Raw genomic sequence first — 16,844 nt, forward strand, 5'->3', positions numbered from 1 at the left:
CAGTCACACAGCAGAGGCAGTGCTGGAGGTTCCTGCCCGGAATTCTCCCAGCTTGTCCTAGGATGTTGGCACTTGCTCTGAGCCTGGCCTTGTGCTGGGGCTGCGGAGAGCGAGGGGGCAGAATCCCCAAGGGTGGTGCCCAGGCAGAGGGGCCAACAGTGCGTGAGTGTGGTCAGCCCATGCGCTGGGGAGGTGAGGCAGGAATGGCTTTTAGGGGAGGAGGAGGCCTGTGAGCGGGGCCTTTAAGGACAGGTCAGATGTCCACAGAACCTTTTGGGAATGGAGCCCAGAGGAAGACGGTCTGTTGCAATTCAGAATTCTTCTCCTCTTCCTCCCACACACATCGAATCTGAACTTGCGTGAACACCTCTAACTACATCTGAACTCGGGTCTCCGAAGGGTCCGGCTTAGTCGCGCACTCCGGCTGCCTCCCTTTTCCCAAGGCCTGCTCAGTTTTCCCGGTCCTGGGTTCCTGAAGCCATGGCTGGCATGTGTGCGCCCTCTAGTGGAGGCATCAGATGATGAACTCTGGGCCTTGAAGCCGGACAAATGCAGGGCACCTGTTGGAGGGCTTGGCCCTGGAGGCAAGAAGCTAGCATTGAGGTACAGGAGATCCGACCACCAATGGCGCTGAGGAGGCCGGGCGGTTGGCTGGGCCCGGGGGCCTGGGAGCCAGGGCATGAGGGAGGTGCCGGCAGTTCTGTCCCTGTCTGCATCCTGTCATGCTTGTGACTTCCGTGGGGTCCCTCCCCGTTCTGGGCCTTACATCAAACCAGGTAAGTGGCCCCAAAGTGCCAGAAGTGGTCTCTGGGCCCTATCTTGGTTCTGTGGATCCTTGAGGCCAGAAAGGGCCAGAATGAAGGAGTGAATGACGGCCCGACTCTGGGTGAGGGCCACGTGCTGGCCCAGCAGTCTCCGGTGGTGTTCAGGTCAGGGTTGGGAGCACCCCAGGGTCCCCGAGTCCACATGAGGCTCCATGTGCCCCTCCTGCTGGGAGTTCTGGAGGACCCAGGACAGCACCAGATGTTAATTCTGTTGGGTGACAAAGAGGAAGCCTGGGGCGCCTGTCCCAGGCGCTCACCTGGTCCATGAGCGGCCACCTGGGAAGGAATCAGACTGCGATGATAGGTGTGGTTGTGGGACATGAGGCTGCCTTGTGGGGTAGGCAGAGTAGGGGAGGCTTCAGGGAAGAAGTGGCCTTTGAGCTGAGCCACAGAGGGTGAGCATGTAGAGAAGGTGGGGCCCAATGGGACCGCCAGAGGGGTCTGGAGCCCAGTGCCCAGGCAGGACTTAGAGTTGGGGCTGGTGAGGCAGCTCTTAGGCTGTGCAGCGGTTGATACCAGATGGCTGTGTGGCTTTCAGCTGGTTGCTTGACCTCTCTGTGCCTCTGTTTTCTCCTCTATCATACGGTGATACAAACAGTGCCAGCCTTGGAGAGCTCCTTTGAGGATGAACTGGTGACTGTGTAGGCAGATCTAGTGAACGTTACCTAACGTTACCTCTGGGGACCTGCTGAGCCCCTCCCCTGCCGTGCCCACCCCGGGCTCAGTCTCTTGTCCTGCGCAGGCCTCACCCCACTGCTCGTGTACCCACAGGGGCCGAGGAGGTGCTGCTGCTGGCGCGGCGGACGGACCTGCGGAGGATCTCGCTGGACACGCCAGACTTCACCGACATCGTCCTGCAGGTCGATGATATTCGGCACGCCATCGCCATCGACTACGACCCGCTGGAGGGCTACGTCTACTGGACGGACGATGAGGTGCGGGCCATCCGCAGGGCGCACCTGGACGGGTCGGGGGCGCAGACGCTGGTCAACACCGAGATCAATGACCCCGACGGCATCGCGGTCGACTGGGTGGCCCGGAACCTCTACTGGACTGACACGGGCACGGACCGCATCGAGGTGACGCGCCTCAACGGCACCTCCCGCAAGATCCTGGTGTCCGAGGACCTGGACGAGCCCCGGGCCATCGCGCTGCACCCGATGATGGGGTGAGGCTGGGGCGGGCGGGCCTCCCCACCTGGCGGGAGCTGGCAGTCAGGATAAACAGAAGTTCTGGAACCTCCTCCTGCGTCAGAATCCCCTGAGGAGGGCTCCTTAAGACGCACACGGCCGGGCCTGGTCCCCGGGCTCTGACACAGGAGGTCTGGGTGGGACCCCAGCACTTGCGTTTCTAATACCCTCTCGAGGGATGCTTCTGCTGCCGGCCCGGGGACCAGACTCTGAGGAGCTCTGACGGGCTGTGGTGTGTGTGTATAGAAAGCCCTGGAGACCTGGGGTGAGTCATTTCCCCCGCTGGGCTTCAATCTCTGTCTGCAAAATGGACCGGCCCCCAGGGTGAGCTCTGGGCTGATAACGGCAGCCGAAGGGACGGGCGCTGCAGCCCTCACCACGCAGGGGCTGGCCTCTTCTGAGCACATTCTGTGCTTCTGTAGTTAAAGCTTCTCCTCCCCCCTGACCCCGTGGGGGCGGTTGAACAGTGGAGGAAGCTGAAGCCCAGAGAGGTGAAGGGACTTGCTCAAGGTGAGGCCGGGAGACGGATGCGGCTCTGGGTCAGCTGCCAAGGGCAGGACTGTCCCCCAAGGAGATGGGCAAGGATGAGAGCAGCCCCCCCCGGTGTGAGGGGCAGGAGCCAGAGTGCTCACTGCCGGCCCCAGGGTAGGGACTGTGGCTCGGGGTTGCTCTCCGCTGGGGGTGGGGGAGCAGACTCCAAGGCCCCTCCCAGCTCTGGGTCGGAGGCCCCGGGAAATGGGGCCGGGAGTCGGGTGTGTGAGGTCCGAGGGTCGGGCACAGCTCAGGCAGGTTGTCCGAGTGCTCAGCCCTCTTCCTGGAGCTGCCGCCGCAGGGTCTCCTTTTGCTTCTCGGGGCCACAGAGAACGTGTCCCCGGCTTTGCACACGGGAGCCCCTCGGCTCTTCGGAGAAGGTTCCACTTGGCCTCTTCCTCCCTCTCGGCGCTCGGCCTCCCCAACCCCCAGGTCCCTCGTCAGGGCGTCTGCTCTCTGCTGGTCCTTCCAGCCCAGGGGCCCCGAGCATGAGGCCCACACCTGGGGCACCCTGTCCCCGTGGAGTCCCCGGTCCTGCAGACGGGCTCGGCGCCCATCCGTCCCGTGGGCCGGCATTTCCCGAGCTCCTCCCACGCGACGCTCGGGCGCGGTTCTCAGCCCTGGGGATGCAGCGGGGACAAGACAGACGGACACTGTCACGGACACGTGCTTCTTCTTCTCCAGCCTCATGTACTGGACGGACTGGGGGGAAAACCCCAAAATTGAGTGCGCCAACCTCGACGGGCAGGAGCGGCGCGTCCTGGTGAACACGTCCCTCGGCTGGCCCAACGGCTTGGCCCTGGACCTGCAAGAGGGGAAGCTCTACTGGGGAGACGCCAAGACGGACAAAATTGAGGTGAGCCGTCCCCACGGTGAGCATCGGGTCAGGAAGCGGTTCAGTATTGATGCCCTGAGCTTTTTTGGCAGAGGCCAAGCCTGTCCCCGCCCCCCATGCCCTGCCCCCGACCCCTGTGTGTGCCAGGACCTGGGCTCTGTTAGTTGGCCAAATAGAATCCTCATTTAATAATTACAATACATTTCTTTTTTAAAAAAATAAATATTTTTTATTGATTTCAGAGAGGAAGGGAGAGGGAGAGAAACATCAGTGATGAGAGAGAATCATTGATCGGCTGCCTCCTGCACGCCCCCCACTGAGGCTCGAGCCCTGACCTGGAATTGAAACGTGACCTCCTGGTTTATAGGTCGACACTCAGTCACAGAGCCACGCTGGCCATGGCCCACCTAGCGTGTTTTCATCGCCTTTTTGTACCTTCCTGTTGTGGGGCCAGAACGGGAACCCGCACCCAGACCGATTCAGAGAGTTAGCCCATCACCCGCCATCCACAGCTGACCCTTAAACAACTCGGTTTGATTGCCTGGGTCCGCTTATACGCGGGTTGTTTCCAGTAATTTGTTTTCTCTTAAGGTTTTCTTAGTAACATTTCTTTCCCTTGGCTTACTTTATTGTAAGAATGCAGTAATATAATGCGTATACAAAATTAGTGTCAATCAACTGTGTTGTCGCGAAGGCTGCCAGTCAGCAGTCGGCTGTCAGTAGTTAGGTTTGGGAGGAGTCAGAAGTTACACTCGGATTCTCGACGGCACGGGGGTGGTCGGCGCCCCTGAGCTCCGTGTTGCTCAACTGTACTGGGGCCCTGAGGGGCCAGGAAGTGGCGCCCAGAGTTCCGCTCGGAAATCCATACAACCTGAGGCTGCCTTCCAGGTGAGGCGGCCACTCCCCAGTTTGTGGCACAAGGGGGTGGTCTAACCTGGGGCTCGCACCCGGCTGCTCGCCGGAGCCGCCCGCGTGGAGCTGCTTTCAGGACCCACACCTGGGCCCAGGGCCTTCCAGTCCGAGGGAGTGGCCCCAGGTTGGGGCCCAGCTGTAGTTCTTCGCTTGGTTAAGTTCCCTGGGTTGAGTTTCAGGAGGAGAAGCTTAGATCCCTGGGATGCAGGGACTGGGCCATGGGCAGAGCTGAGGTGGGGCCCTGGCGGCTGGCCCTGCCGCGTGGCCCAGCGGCTTTGTCCGGAATGCCCAACAACAGAGGACCCAGGTCTTTCTGCTCCACACACATTCGCTCTGTCCGGTGTGGCCGCCCGCGAGCAGAGGGCGTTCGCTTTTCTGATGAGCTGGAAACCATCTGTCTGCGGGAGGGAGGCCTGCCGAGACCTGCTTCGACTCGCGTGTCGCTTTCACCGGGGCCTGAAAGCCCACGGCGTGCGTGTTGTGTTTTTATCGTCTTCCTTTTAACAGAAGCTCCGACACGGTGCCCTGTCATCAGAATCCCACCTTAGCCGGTGTGTGTGTTCCGGTGGGGTACGGCGTGTTTGTGTTGGGCGGCATTTTTCTCCTCCGTGGCTTTTGTGGTCGGTGCTTTTCATCAGCACCGACTCAGGAGAAGGGCTCGGCTTGTGCCTCTCGGAGTCACCGGCGCTGGTGTGCGGGGATGGGAGGCGTCCTGGAGCCACAGCTCAGTCAGAACCAGAGCGCCCTCAGCCTCACCTGGTCCTGACCGGGCGGGAAGCTCGTCTACCAGCGCCCCAGTAGATAAGTGGGTGACCGTGCCCAGGGCCCGCAGTGCTGCGGTTGTTCGGACTTCTGAAACTCAGCGCCGTGTCCCGAGTGTGGTCCGGGCTCCCTGTGCTGCCCTGGGCAGGCTTTGCTTCCCGTGGAGCCCACCCCTGGGCTGAGACCAGCCTTGGTACCGGGCAGCCACCACCAGTTGAGCAGCCGTGGTGGGAGGAGCCACCTGTTGGCCTCACCTGTTCCCAACCACGCTGCCCCTCTCAGCACAGCATCCGCCCAGAGAGGGGGGCTGCGAGGAGAGGCCCTGCCCTGGTCCTCGCTGTGGAGGCCGGGCGAGGTGCAGATGGAGCAGAGGCTCGTGGAGGCGGGCGCGGCCTGCTCTAGGCAGCTCAGGCCCAGGCTGGTTCAGACGTGTGTCTCCGTCCGCCAGGTGATCAACGTCGACGGGACAAAGCGGCGGATGCTCCTGGAGGACAAGCTGCCGCACATTTTCGGGTTCACGCTGCTGGGGGACTTCATCTACTGGACCGACTGGCAGCGTCGGAGCATCGAGCGTGTGCACAAGGTCAAGGCCAGCCGGGACGTCATCATCGACCAGCTGCCCGACCTGATGGGGCTCAAGGCCGTGAACGTGGCCAAGGTCGTCGGTGAGTCTGGTCCGCCTCCAGCCATGGGTCTGCCGTGCCAGCTGGTGTGCGGAAGAAGCTACAGGGCTGCGGCTGCCCTTTGGTCCACGGGCGGCCCATTTTGGGGAGCAGAAGTGTCCAGCTGGGGAGCTTCACTGCGGTCTGGGCAGGGCAGGAGATGGTGAGCATGTGTGGTTAGGGGTGGGTGGGCATGGGGCGGTGTCCTGACCGGGGATAGTGTCGAGGCAGTAGATGTGGACTGGGGCTGCTGGCAGTAACTGTTACAAGAATGGCCAGCACTTATTGAGCGCCTGCTGTGTGCCTTAGTGCCCAAAGCCACCCTAGATGCTAATTACGATATTGCCCATTCACGTTGGGGATAAAGCCACGCAGCTAACGGTGGCCGAGCTGGGACTCATGCCGGAGTCTGCCTCCACCTCATCGCCAAGATTTGCAAAAAGCTCCCTTCATGCAATTTTGTCTCTTTAGCAAAAGGATTCCAAGCGCAGGTCCACCAGCTACACCGGACAGAGTAGTGTCCAGGTGGGCTGGGCCAGGATGGGGGGCTGCGGGCTCCATGGGGCAGGGCTCTGCTCCCAGCTGAGGCCCTGTGGCTGGCACAGCGCCTGCACATGGCGCTCAGCGGACCTTCGCCCTCCAGTACTTACAGTCGGGCGGGTGAGACTCCCCTTAGCTCCCAGGCGGTGGCTCTAGCTGGGATGTTAGAGGAATGCCTGGCTTTAAAATGCAAGGGAGGATCATTGGAGCTTGGAATTTCAGGAGCAGGTGGGGAGTAGGGTTTGCGGGAAGAAGGGACGGCTGAGCAAAGGCCTGGAGGTGAGGCCGAGGGGGCTGACCTGGGAGCCGCCACTGTTTCTGCATCTCGGGGGCCTTGAGTCCCAACCTGCACTCCTGAGACAGAAATGATGGAATTGCACGCTCCCGTTTACAGCCACCTCGTAAAACACACTCATCCCCCAATGTGGGCGGTGGGGCCACTGTGAGTGATGGTTTAAAAAAACAAAACCCCAGAGATGATAAAAAAAGAAGAAGATATATCCACAGGGTGTGGTTTAAAGTTGAGAAATTAGGCTCATCCCACTCTCTCTCTCTGTCTCATCAGGATTTACTGAGAGAGACGGGGAAAAGCATTCTTTTTTTAGCTGAAATACTTGACATTAAGTTAGAGCCAATTTTAACAGCACCCCAGTAGATCAGTGCGGCTAACAGGCTGGCCAGAAATAAGTGAGCGTGCTGAGGACCATCTGCGTGAGTAAAAGAGTTGTGTCTGGCCGTCCTGGGCACATCTGAGTTCTTGAGGTCACCAAGAGAGTCTGTGAATCGGAGGAAGCCTCTGAGTGGGGGCTCGGGCTCCGGTCCGGGCAGCAGGCCAGGAGTCCGGCCCCGGGAGGGACGACGGTTGTCGTGGCCTCGTGTCGTCATTGCGTCCACCCTGGGTCGGAGCTCGGGCCAGGCGGCTAGACCTCCTGGCTCTTGTTCTCACTGAGCTGCTTCCTAGCTTCCTAACTGTGTCACCTTCTCTCACCTCTCCACACTCTGTTTCCTCGACGAAAAACAGGGATGGGACTAGCTTCTCCCTCCCAGATCGCTGTGTGGTCCGAGCCAGTCAGCACACGGGGACCCGCTGGGACCCTCGTCACTGCCTCTCCAGCACCAGGGGAGGCCTGGGCTCCCGTTCTCTCCACCCAGGGTCCCCATGTGTGTCTGCTGGAGATGAAGCCACACGTGACTGTGGATCGAGGGCACGCTCTCTGCCGGGCTGCTGACGTGTGGGGCCTGTGTGTTGCCTTCCAGGGACCAACCCGTGTGCGGACCAGAACGGGGGCTGCAGCCACCTGTGCTTCTTCACACCCCGGGCCACCAAGTGCGGCTGCCCCATCGGCCTGGAGCTGCTGAGCGACATGAAGACCTGCATCGTCCCCGAGGCCTTCCTGGTGTTCACCAGCAGGGCCACCATCCACAGGATCTCCCTCGAGACCAACAACAACGACGTGGCCATCCCGCTCACGGGCGTCAAGGAGGCCTCCGCGCTGGACTTCGACGTGTCCAACAATCACATCTATTGGACGGACGTCAGCCTGAAGGTACAGTGTGCCAGGTGTCTGCACACAGCCTGGCCTGCAGGGGGCTGCCTCAGAGGCTTTTAATTTTTTTAAAAAAATTTGATTTCAGAGAGAGGAAGGGAGAGGGAGAGAGAGAGAGATAGAAACATCAAGGATGAGAGAGAATCATTGATCAGCTGCCTCCTGCACGCCCCCTACTGGAAATGGAGCCCATATCCCAGGCATGTGCCTTGAACAGCAACCTCCTGGTTCATAGGTTGATGCTCAACCACTGACCCACGCCGGTTGGGCAATTTTTAAAAATATTTGTAACTCGACTCAAGCCAATAAAACATTAGTGAGCCTGTTTTAATAAACGAACATGAATGATTACAGTGAGCAGATCCAGGAGACCCACAAATGAGCTTTTCTAGAGCGATTGGGAAGCCGAGAGACGTCTGTGACACTGTCCTTAGCATCACCCGCCCACTCCCTCCCAGTGTGCACTTGCTTAGCAAACCCTTCATTCACGTGCAGGTCTGAACATCCTGGATAAGTACAAGGAAAGCAGGGCTTGGCAGCTGGTCCGAGGGCTGGCCTCCTCCTCTTGTAAATGGAGTTTTATGTGAACGGGCGATGCCCCTTTGTTTACGGATTGCCCACGCCTGCCTTTGTGCCACTAGGTTGACCTGGGACAGGTCCGTGCGCCCCGTGAAGCCTAGGACATTTAGTGCCCCTTTACAGAACCAGTTTGCCGACCCCTGTTCCGAAGTGCAGTGTTTACAGCTCGAGCTGATTAGCCCACCTGTCTTCTATTCTACCATTTATGTGATGCTTCTGGAAGATTTTTCTGACTTTAAAAGTCACCAGGGTTCATTGCAGGAAGAGGGAAATACACAGAAAAGTATAAAGAAGAAAATAAAAACCACCCATCACCCAACTTAACCATCCCTCACACTTCTGTGTATTTCCTTTGAGGGTTTTTTCCCCCTATGATAGTATTTCTCTTCTTCACAATCATACGTTGCATGGAATTCTGTTTCCTGGTCTTTTCCACTTAGCATTTTAACAGGCATTTATTTTGTTAGCCTTTTACAAACTCTTTAACAGTGTAAAAAATTCCACTGCACAGCTGTTCCCTGGTTACATGACCATTCCTTTATTGTATGGGTTTTCTGGTCACTTCCACTTCTCCCAGCTCTCAGCATCCACAGCGGCGAAGGTCTCGCGTGCAAAGCCCCTTCGGTATTTCCAGTAGCTTTTGTATTTATGTTCATTCCTTTGGGTGCAATTTCAGGAGGATTAGTGAGTGGAAGACATGGCTGTTTTTAAGGTTCATGATACATATATACATAGAGGTATGTATAATATGTAATTTACTGATAATTTATTTTGGTTTATAAGTATATAAAACATATAGTTATAAAACATATCTCTATGTATATAAGCCAAGCGACCAGAACGATGGAATGACCAGAACGACTGGTCACTATGACGCACACTGTGGCGGCCAACTGGCCCGATCGGTGCCCCAATCAGCCCCACCCAACTGCCTGCGGTCCCTGTCCCTGGCCGGCCTGGCCCGATCGGCCCCAATCGGGGTGGACTGACGACCCCACCCATGCATGAATTCGTGCACCGGGCCTCTAATATTACATATAAAAATAACATAACTGTTTTTTTAAAATGTTTATGGTTGACCAGTTTACTTTGAAACTTGCAGTTGGTGATCTGGTCACCAATGTGGTGAGCAGCTGCTCCAGGTGGCGGAGCAGCTCATAGTTAAATGTCTGCCCCGAACGCTGGTTCCTAACCGTGGCCTCTGCCCCGCCCCCCCAGACCATCAGCCGCGCCTTCCTGAACGGGAGCTCGGTGGAGCACGTGATCGAGTTCGGCCTCGACTACCCGGAAGGCATGGCCGTCGACTGGATGGGCAAGAACCTCTACTGGGCGGACACCGGGACCAACAGGATCGAAGTGGCCCGGCTGGACGGGCAGTTCCGGCAGGTCCTCGTGTGGAGGGACTTGGACAACCCGCGGTCGCTGGCCCTGGACCCCACCAAGGGGTAAGGACCGTTTTTGTCGGGCACGTGGGTCCCTGTCCCCCTCCCACCTCTGTGTCAGCCAGCACGGGGACGACTGAGGCCGAGGCGTGGCTGCCAGCTGGCTCTCTGTGATTGGAGCGGCACTGGCCGCCGCCTGCGTTGAGGTGGCCAGGGCTGGCTGCACCTTCGGAGAGCATGTGGTTTGTTTCATGGGGAAACTGAGGCCCAGAGCCGAGGGAGGAGTGGCAGCCACTGTCCCAGGCCCTGCACGGGGCGCTTTCACGTGGGTTGTCTCACTGCAGCGTCCAGGAGGCTTTGGGGGCGGGGGGGGGGGGGGGGGGCGTGTTTTTGTTCCTGATTTTACAGAGGTGGAAACAGGCTCAGAGAAGCTGAGTACCTTCCCAAGGCCACACAACCAGTCAGAGCAGGGCCGGGCCAGGAAGTGCTGTTCTTCCCCTCGCCCCGTGTCACCAGGCTCCGCCTTCTCGGAGCTGGCTTTGAGCCCCTGGGATTCCCCTTAGCCAGGGGTTAACACCATGCTTTGTGTGGGAGGCCTGGGCTCTGCCCCGGGGCATTGGGGCTGGGGTGTGGTGGAGGGGGCGTCTCCCTCTCACCGAGATTCCTGTTCTGAGCACCCCATAAGGCATCAGTCATGCGTAGGGAGCACCCCAAACCCGGCCTGCCGCATGCCCATTAGGGACGGCAGAACAGAGAGGTCCAGCTTTTAGCCAAAGGGCAAGTCCCACGTGCCTGGTTCTGGGAGGAGGACGGGGGTCTCTCTTCGTGGAGCGGTCGGGAGGCGGCAGAGCTGTGTGCATCCTGGCCCTGCTGCCTCGGGACCTGCGTCCTGCTCTCTACATCCTGCTTGGCCCACGTTCGTCCTGGCTCCCCTGCCACCCAGTATCCCGTCCGGATTAGTTAGCATTTGTCCTTGACAAAGGCGCTCCAGCCTGGTGGCCCTGTTACCTGGCCCCCTCGTCTGTGCCCCTGTTTGTGCCTGTAAATGGGGTGGCCACGCTTCCCCTGCAGGTGAGCTGCTGCGGGCATTCAGGCGGCAGGAGGTGTCACGGTGACGGCCCCTCAGGATGGCGGGTGGCAGGGGCTCGGGGGTCTGGCCTCCTCCCTGCTTCCTGGAGGGATGTTGTGGAAGTGGCTTTCTCGGGGCCGGGGAGGACCAAGCTTAGGAGACGGTGGCGGCCGCGTTCCCCGCCTGGCCGAGGGTGTGGGCGCATCTGAGACCGACCTGCCTTTCTCCGTGTCTTGCAGCTACATCTACTGGACCGAGTGGGGCGGCAAGCCAAGGATCGTGCGGGCCTTCATGGACGGGACCAACTGCATGACGCTGGTGGACAAGGTGGGCCGGGCCAATGACCTCACCATAGACTACGCGGACCAGCGTCTCTACTGGACAGACCTGGACACCAACATGATCGAGTCATCCAACATGCTGGGTGAGGGCCGGGGGGTCCTGCGGGGATGGGTGTCCTTGGCTGGAGCATCGGTCACCTCGCAGCCCCCCTGCACTGTGCCCTCTGGCCTTCGAGTCCCCCAGGAGGTGTGGGCATCCAACTTCCCCTCTCTATTTTTTTTAAAATATGTATTTTTATTGATTTTTTTACAGAGAGGAAGGGAGAGGGATAGAGAGTTAGAAACATCGATGAGAGAGAAACATCAATCAGCTGCCTCCTGCATACTCCCCACTGGGGATGTGCCCGAAACCAAAGTATATGCCCTTGACCGGAATCGAACCCGGGACCCTTGAGTCCGCAGGCTGACGCTCTATCCACTGAGCCAAACCGGTTAGGCAGTGTCCCCTCTCTTGAGGGCTGTCCCTTTCCGCACTGTGCCGTGGGCGTGTCGACAGAGGCCCGTGACCACAGTTTCTGGCTCCGGCTAAGCCCTGGGCCAGCACTCTGATTTGACACGGCACCACACGGCTTAGGCTTTCACTGATGGGGAAACAGGCCCAGGGAGGTCACAGGGCTTGGCTCAGGTCATAGAGTGCCGCTCAGATGCCAGGGCCACACACTCAGTCTTCACCCTGAGCACCTACTACGTGCTAGGTCTTGTTCTGGGACCACTCACAAGCCACACCCAACACCCTGGGATTAGGTGAAAAACACATCGTTCCAAGTCACCCAGCACTAGGGGCAGGATCTGAACCCAGAACACGTAACTCTGGGCTCTGTCCTGGTGGAGGGGCGTAGTCCTGTCAGCTCTGTGGGGTCGTGGGGCGGGGCTGTGCAGCGGAAAGACTCTGGCTTCCTCCCTCCTCTCTGCTGCTGTCACCCGGGGAGGGCGTGGTTGCGCCCATGTTATAGATGAGGAAACTGAGGCATAGGAGGGCTTTCCTCCATTCTGCTGTTGATGAGCGTTTGGCTTGTGTCCAGCCCGTGGCTCTCACAGCCAGTGGCTGCCACCCACACGCTTGTCCGGATGCTGCAGGCGCACACTGTGGGCGTGCGTTTCTCCTGTGAACGGGAGAGGAGTTGCCCGGTCCCAGGGTGTTGCACCTCCAACGTCAGTCAATCCTGCTCGTTTTCCAAAGTGGTCGAGCTTTCCGGCCGCGGCGCAGGCTGCCAGGCTGCAGGGCGCCCTGTGCTGTGGGCGTGCTGTGCTGCTGCTGACGCCCCACCCGTGTGTCCCACGCAGGTCAGGAGCGGATCGTGATTGCCGACGACCTCCCACACCCCTTCGGCCTGACCCAGTACAGCGATTACATCTACTGGACCGACTGGAACCTGCACAGCATCGAGCGGGCCGACAAGACCAGCGGCCGGAACCGCACCCTCATCCAGGGCCACCTGGACTTTGTCATGGACATCCTGGTGTTCCACTCCTCCCGCCAGGACGGCCTCAACGACTGCGTGCACAGCAACGGGCAGTGCGGGCAGCTGTGCCTGGCCATCCCCGGCGGCCACCGCTGCAGCTGTGCCTCCCACTACACCCTGGACCCCAGCAGCCGCAACTGCAGCCGTGAGTGCTGGCCTCCCCCGCAGCGCGCCCCGTGGCCGGCCAGGCTGGCTCTGGGGCAGGGAGGGGAAGGGTGCCTTGGCGCACGAACTGCACAGTTACCTGGCGGCCTGGGCTGGGGGGAGGACGCAGTAGCTGGGCCAAGCCCCGAGCTGGCACATCCCAGGGGGAATCGTGGTCCCTGGGGAGAGCACGCACTCAGGGAGGCAGGCCTGTTCTGAGTCCTTCCTGTGGCTCTTGGTTAACCCTCAAGCCTGCAGGGCGGGAAGTGTCACTGTCCTCGTCTCACAGGCAAGGAGCCCGGCGCAGAGATGCGTGGTAACCTGTGCAGGGCACACGGCCGGTACGGTCTGAGCCCGGTTTGGATGCAGGCAGGTTGGCTCCAGAGTCCCTGCTTTTGACCCCTTGCCACGCGGCCTCACGTTCACACGTGTAATCCTCACACGGACGCTCTGAATTATGCAGGCCTTTTTAAAAGTTCTCATGTCAGTGGTAAAGAAGTGAGTTTCAGGGAGCCTGAGGGCGACTTTCCCCTGTAGCATCAGAGCCGGGTGCAGCACGGGGCAGCGTGCAGAGCTCTGTTGCCTGGGCCTGGCCTGAGGTCACACAGCCCTCGGCACCAGGAGGGCTGGCTTTCCTCATCCCCTCGTGTAGATGAGGACCCTGAGCTGGTGCGTGCTGGGCCAGGGCCACAGCCTGGGACCCCCACTCCTGGGCTCCCTTTGAGCCGGTTGTCCCTGCCCCCTGGGGGCCATAACCTTGAAGCAGAGGTGCAGGTAACCCAGCACCCAGAGGGGACGCCTGTGGCTGGCACACCTGGGCAGAGGCCTATACTGTCTGACAGTGGCTGTAACCGGTGGCCTCTTGCACATTCCGAGCGATGCAGTTCCTGCAGCTGGGCAGCTTTGCTCACTGACACCCCGGGCAGCGTGCCCTCCTGGGGTCACTGTTCACTCCATATGCCCCTCAGGAGTTCCCTGGGCACGTGGAGGCATGTCACCCGAGCTTGACGGACACTTGCGGTGGGCCCTTGTTACTCATTGCCTTCCTTCCTGCCGTCTTGGGTCTTGATCACTTAAAGATGAATTGATATCTATTTTTAAAATAACGTACACGCATAAAAACTGAAACCGAGACATGTAACATGGAGGGTAAAATTCCCTGTGGTCCACCCCAGGAAGCAGGTTTCTGGCCTTCTGGCCTGGCCCCATGTCCCCTGGGGGCTCCACACGCAGGCCCACCCTCCGTAATGGTGAGCGGCGCCACCCTCCCTGCGGCTCCCGGATGCTGACCTGCAGTGCCCCCTCTGTTTGCCTCACCCTAGCGCCCAGCACCTTCTTGCTGTTCAGCCAGAAGAATGCCATCAGCCGGATGATCCCGGACGACCAGCACAGCCCAGACCTCATCCTGCCGCTGCACGGGCTGAGGAACGTCAAGGCCATCGACTACGACCCACTGGACAAGTTCATCTACTGGGTGGATGGACGCCAGAACATCAAGCGAGCCCGGGATGATGGCACCCAGGCAAGTGTGTCTGTCAGAGGCATGCGGGCACGTCCGTGAAGAGCTCACCCTGGGAATCTCTGGGCTCCGCCCACTTCTCTCAGCAGTGGGGGTGCCCACCAAGCACAGTTTTGGGTAAACAATTATTTGAGCCCCGATTCTGCCATTATTGGGTCTGAAACTCTGAGACTGATTATGTGTAGAAACTGGATCTTACAGTTTTTGAAATCACTGGGGGAGGGGAGTGTCCAACCGCCTGGGATATTTCTTCTTGCCACAGTGGTTTTGTACAGGGAGGTTGGTATTGCTTACCCTGGAGTTGTTCTTATTTCAGAGGAATCGTGTAGTCAGTTCTGCCATAACGCAGTCTGTGCGTCCTGGAAATCACCACGCTTGGCAAAAATCGCACAGCACACACCTCAGGGCCATGGGGAAAGGCGGCTGGGGCACATTACTCAAAACTCCGTCACCGACACGCTAAAAAAGACGGGCTCCATTCAGGACTGTCGTGCAGGCTTCAGTGGCTCAGGACAGAAGTGCCACAATGGAGGCCTGACGTTGGCTGAGGACTTGGGCGTTGGAGGGTCGCAGCCTGGGGGTTTTTGTGAGTCGGTGGAGTGAGTGTGGATGTGGGGCTCACAGGGAGACAGAGGGGGCGTGTGGTCCTACTCGGCCCCGTGCTGGGTGCATCCACCGGGTGCTTCTTACGGGTGAGAGTGCCCGAGAGCAAATGTGAAATCCACCTTCTGCTCCAGTGGCCCCCAGGGCATCCCTGTGTGGGAACACATTCGCGTTTCCAAAGTGCGCGTCCTGGCAGGACTGACGGTGTGAGGTATGTGACCCGGTCCAGAAAGGACACGCTCACTGCAGCCTCGGGCCTCACCCGGTGTCTCCGTGTGGCAGGGAACTGTGGCCACCATGCGTGTGTTCGGCTCGTTCCGCCAGTTTCCGGAGACCCTTTTACAAAAGCCGCAGAACTGAGCGTCCCCTTCTCAGTCCCGTGGTCCGTGCAGGGGCCTGTGTCACCGCGGGGAGCTCTTGAGACTGTGGTAACGGTGGTGGCGAGGCCACCAAAATCTCCTGTCCGTGGAGATTTTCAGATGATTTTCGTGTCTGTAAAGTAGATTTTGCTGTTCCCTCCCCTGAACTGGATGCTGTTGCTGTCTGGGTGGGTTGGGCATAACTTCCAACAAAATACTTCCTCCAGCAAGGAGGCGAAGTTAGCAGGGCACCTTTGAGGTTTGTGCCGTCGTCTCTGGCGCTGAGCCTGGTGGGAATGGATTTCTTTCATCCTGCTCAGAGCAGGTGCCGCATCCCTGGCCGTCCTTTTGGGAGGTGTTAATGGATGGGCTGTGGCTTCCCTGCTGTTACAAGGTGCAAATTGCCTGAGGGTCGCATCCAGGCATCCCTTTAGAAATCTGGGCGAAAGCATGGAAAGGCTTTGAAGAACAAGTCCTTTTAGGAGCAGCTTCTGGGTTTTCACTGAATTTGGAAACATGGGTCCCTCCTTGTCTCTTGCTGAGCCTCCCCCCTCTGGTGGCTCTGGCTGTGAGTCTTTTTTGTTTGTCTGTCTGTTTGTTTGTTAATCTTCACCCGAAGATATTCTTTCCATTGACTTTTAGAGGGAGTGGAAGGGGGAGGTGGGTGGGGGTGAGAGAGAGAGAGAAACGTTGATGTGAGAGGGACACATTAATTGGTTGCCTTCCACATGCACCCCAACTGGGGCCGGGGGTCGAACCTGCAACCCAGGTACATGCCCTTGACTGTGAATCGAACCTACGATCCTTTGGTGTGCAGGCGGATGCTCTAACCACTGAGCCACCAGCCACGGCTGGCTTTGATTCTTTCTTAGGGCACCCCGCAAACTGCCCCCCCCCAGATGATGTTTTAAATTATTATCTACTTGGCTAAGTTTTCTTACCTATTCATTTTAAAGTTTTTTACTGTGGTAAATAATTCATAACAGAACCATTTTAATAGTTTTTAAGTGTGTGGTTCAGTGACACTGAGTACGTTCACATGGCTGTGTGGCCATGGCCACTGTCATCTCCAGAACTGTCCGTGTTCTCCACCTGAAACGCTGCCCCCATGACACACTGAATTCCCCATCCCCTCCCGCCAGCCCCTGGCACCTACCGTCCTACTTTCTGTCTGTGAATTTGTTCTAAGAACTTCTTATAAGTGGCATCATACACTTAGGAAAGCATGTGTCTTTTTGTGTCTGGCTTACTTCACTGAGCATAACGTGTTCAGGGTTTATCTGCGCTGTAGTGTGTGTTAGAATTTCCCTCCTCTTTAAGGCTTTGTAATATTCCATTGTGGGAGGGACCATGTTTTGTTTCTTCGTCATCCGTCAGTGGACACTGGTCACTCCCACCTTTGGGTGAACAGTGCGGCCATGAACATTATGAGGTGGTGTGTGTACTGGTGAGGAGGGGGTGTTATCGTGGTGTTGAATAAGATTCTAGTTAGACATGTTGCATTAGCCAAAGTATTGTTACTTATGTTAAAACTAGAGGCCCGGTGCACAGATTTGTGCACATTGAAAGGAAATTAATTAGA

General features: G+C 58.4%; 1 protein-coding gene across 3 annotated transcripts in view; it reads left to right on the forward strand.

Annotated features, from left to right (window-relative positions):
* The window catches only part of LRP5 (LDL receptor related protein 5), a 76,663-nt gene that overhangs the window by 43,530 nt on the left and 16,289 nt on the right, over positions 1-16,844 (forward strand). For all 3 annotated transcript variants that reach the window (XM_079786914.1, XM_079786913.1, XM_079786915.1), the window contains 8 exons: positions 1,596-1,992; positions 3,230-3,401; positions 5,503-5,719; positions 7,514-7,803; positions 9,601-9,827; positions 11,073-11,257; positions 12,459-12,782; positions 14,104-14,303. In XM_079786914.1, the coding sequence (XP_079643040.1) occupies positions 1,596-1,992; positions 3,230-3,401; positions 5,503-5,719; positions 7,514-7,803; positions 9,601-9,827; positions 11,073-11,257; positions 12,459-12,782; positions 14,104-14,303 (2,012 nt within the window). The remainder of the gene's footprint in view (positions 1-1,595; positions 1,993-3,229; positions 3,402-5,502; positions 5,720-7,513; positions 7,804-9,600; positions 9,828-11,072; positions 11,258-12,458; positions 12,783-14,103; positions 14,304-16,844) is intronic.

The sequence above is a fragment of the Cnephaeus nilssonii genome (genome assembly GCF_951640355.1).
Source record: "Cnephaeus nilssonii genome assembly, chromosome: 13".
Lineage (NCBI taxonomy): Eukaryota > Metazoa > Chordata > Mammalia > Chiroptera > Vespertilionidae > Cnephaeus > Cnephaeus nilssonii.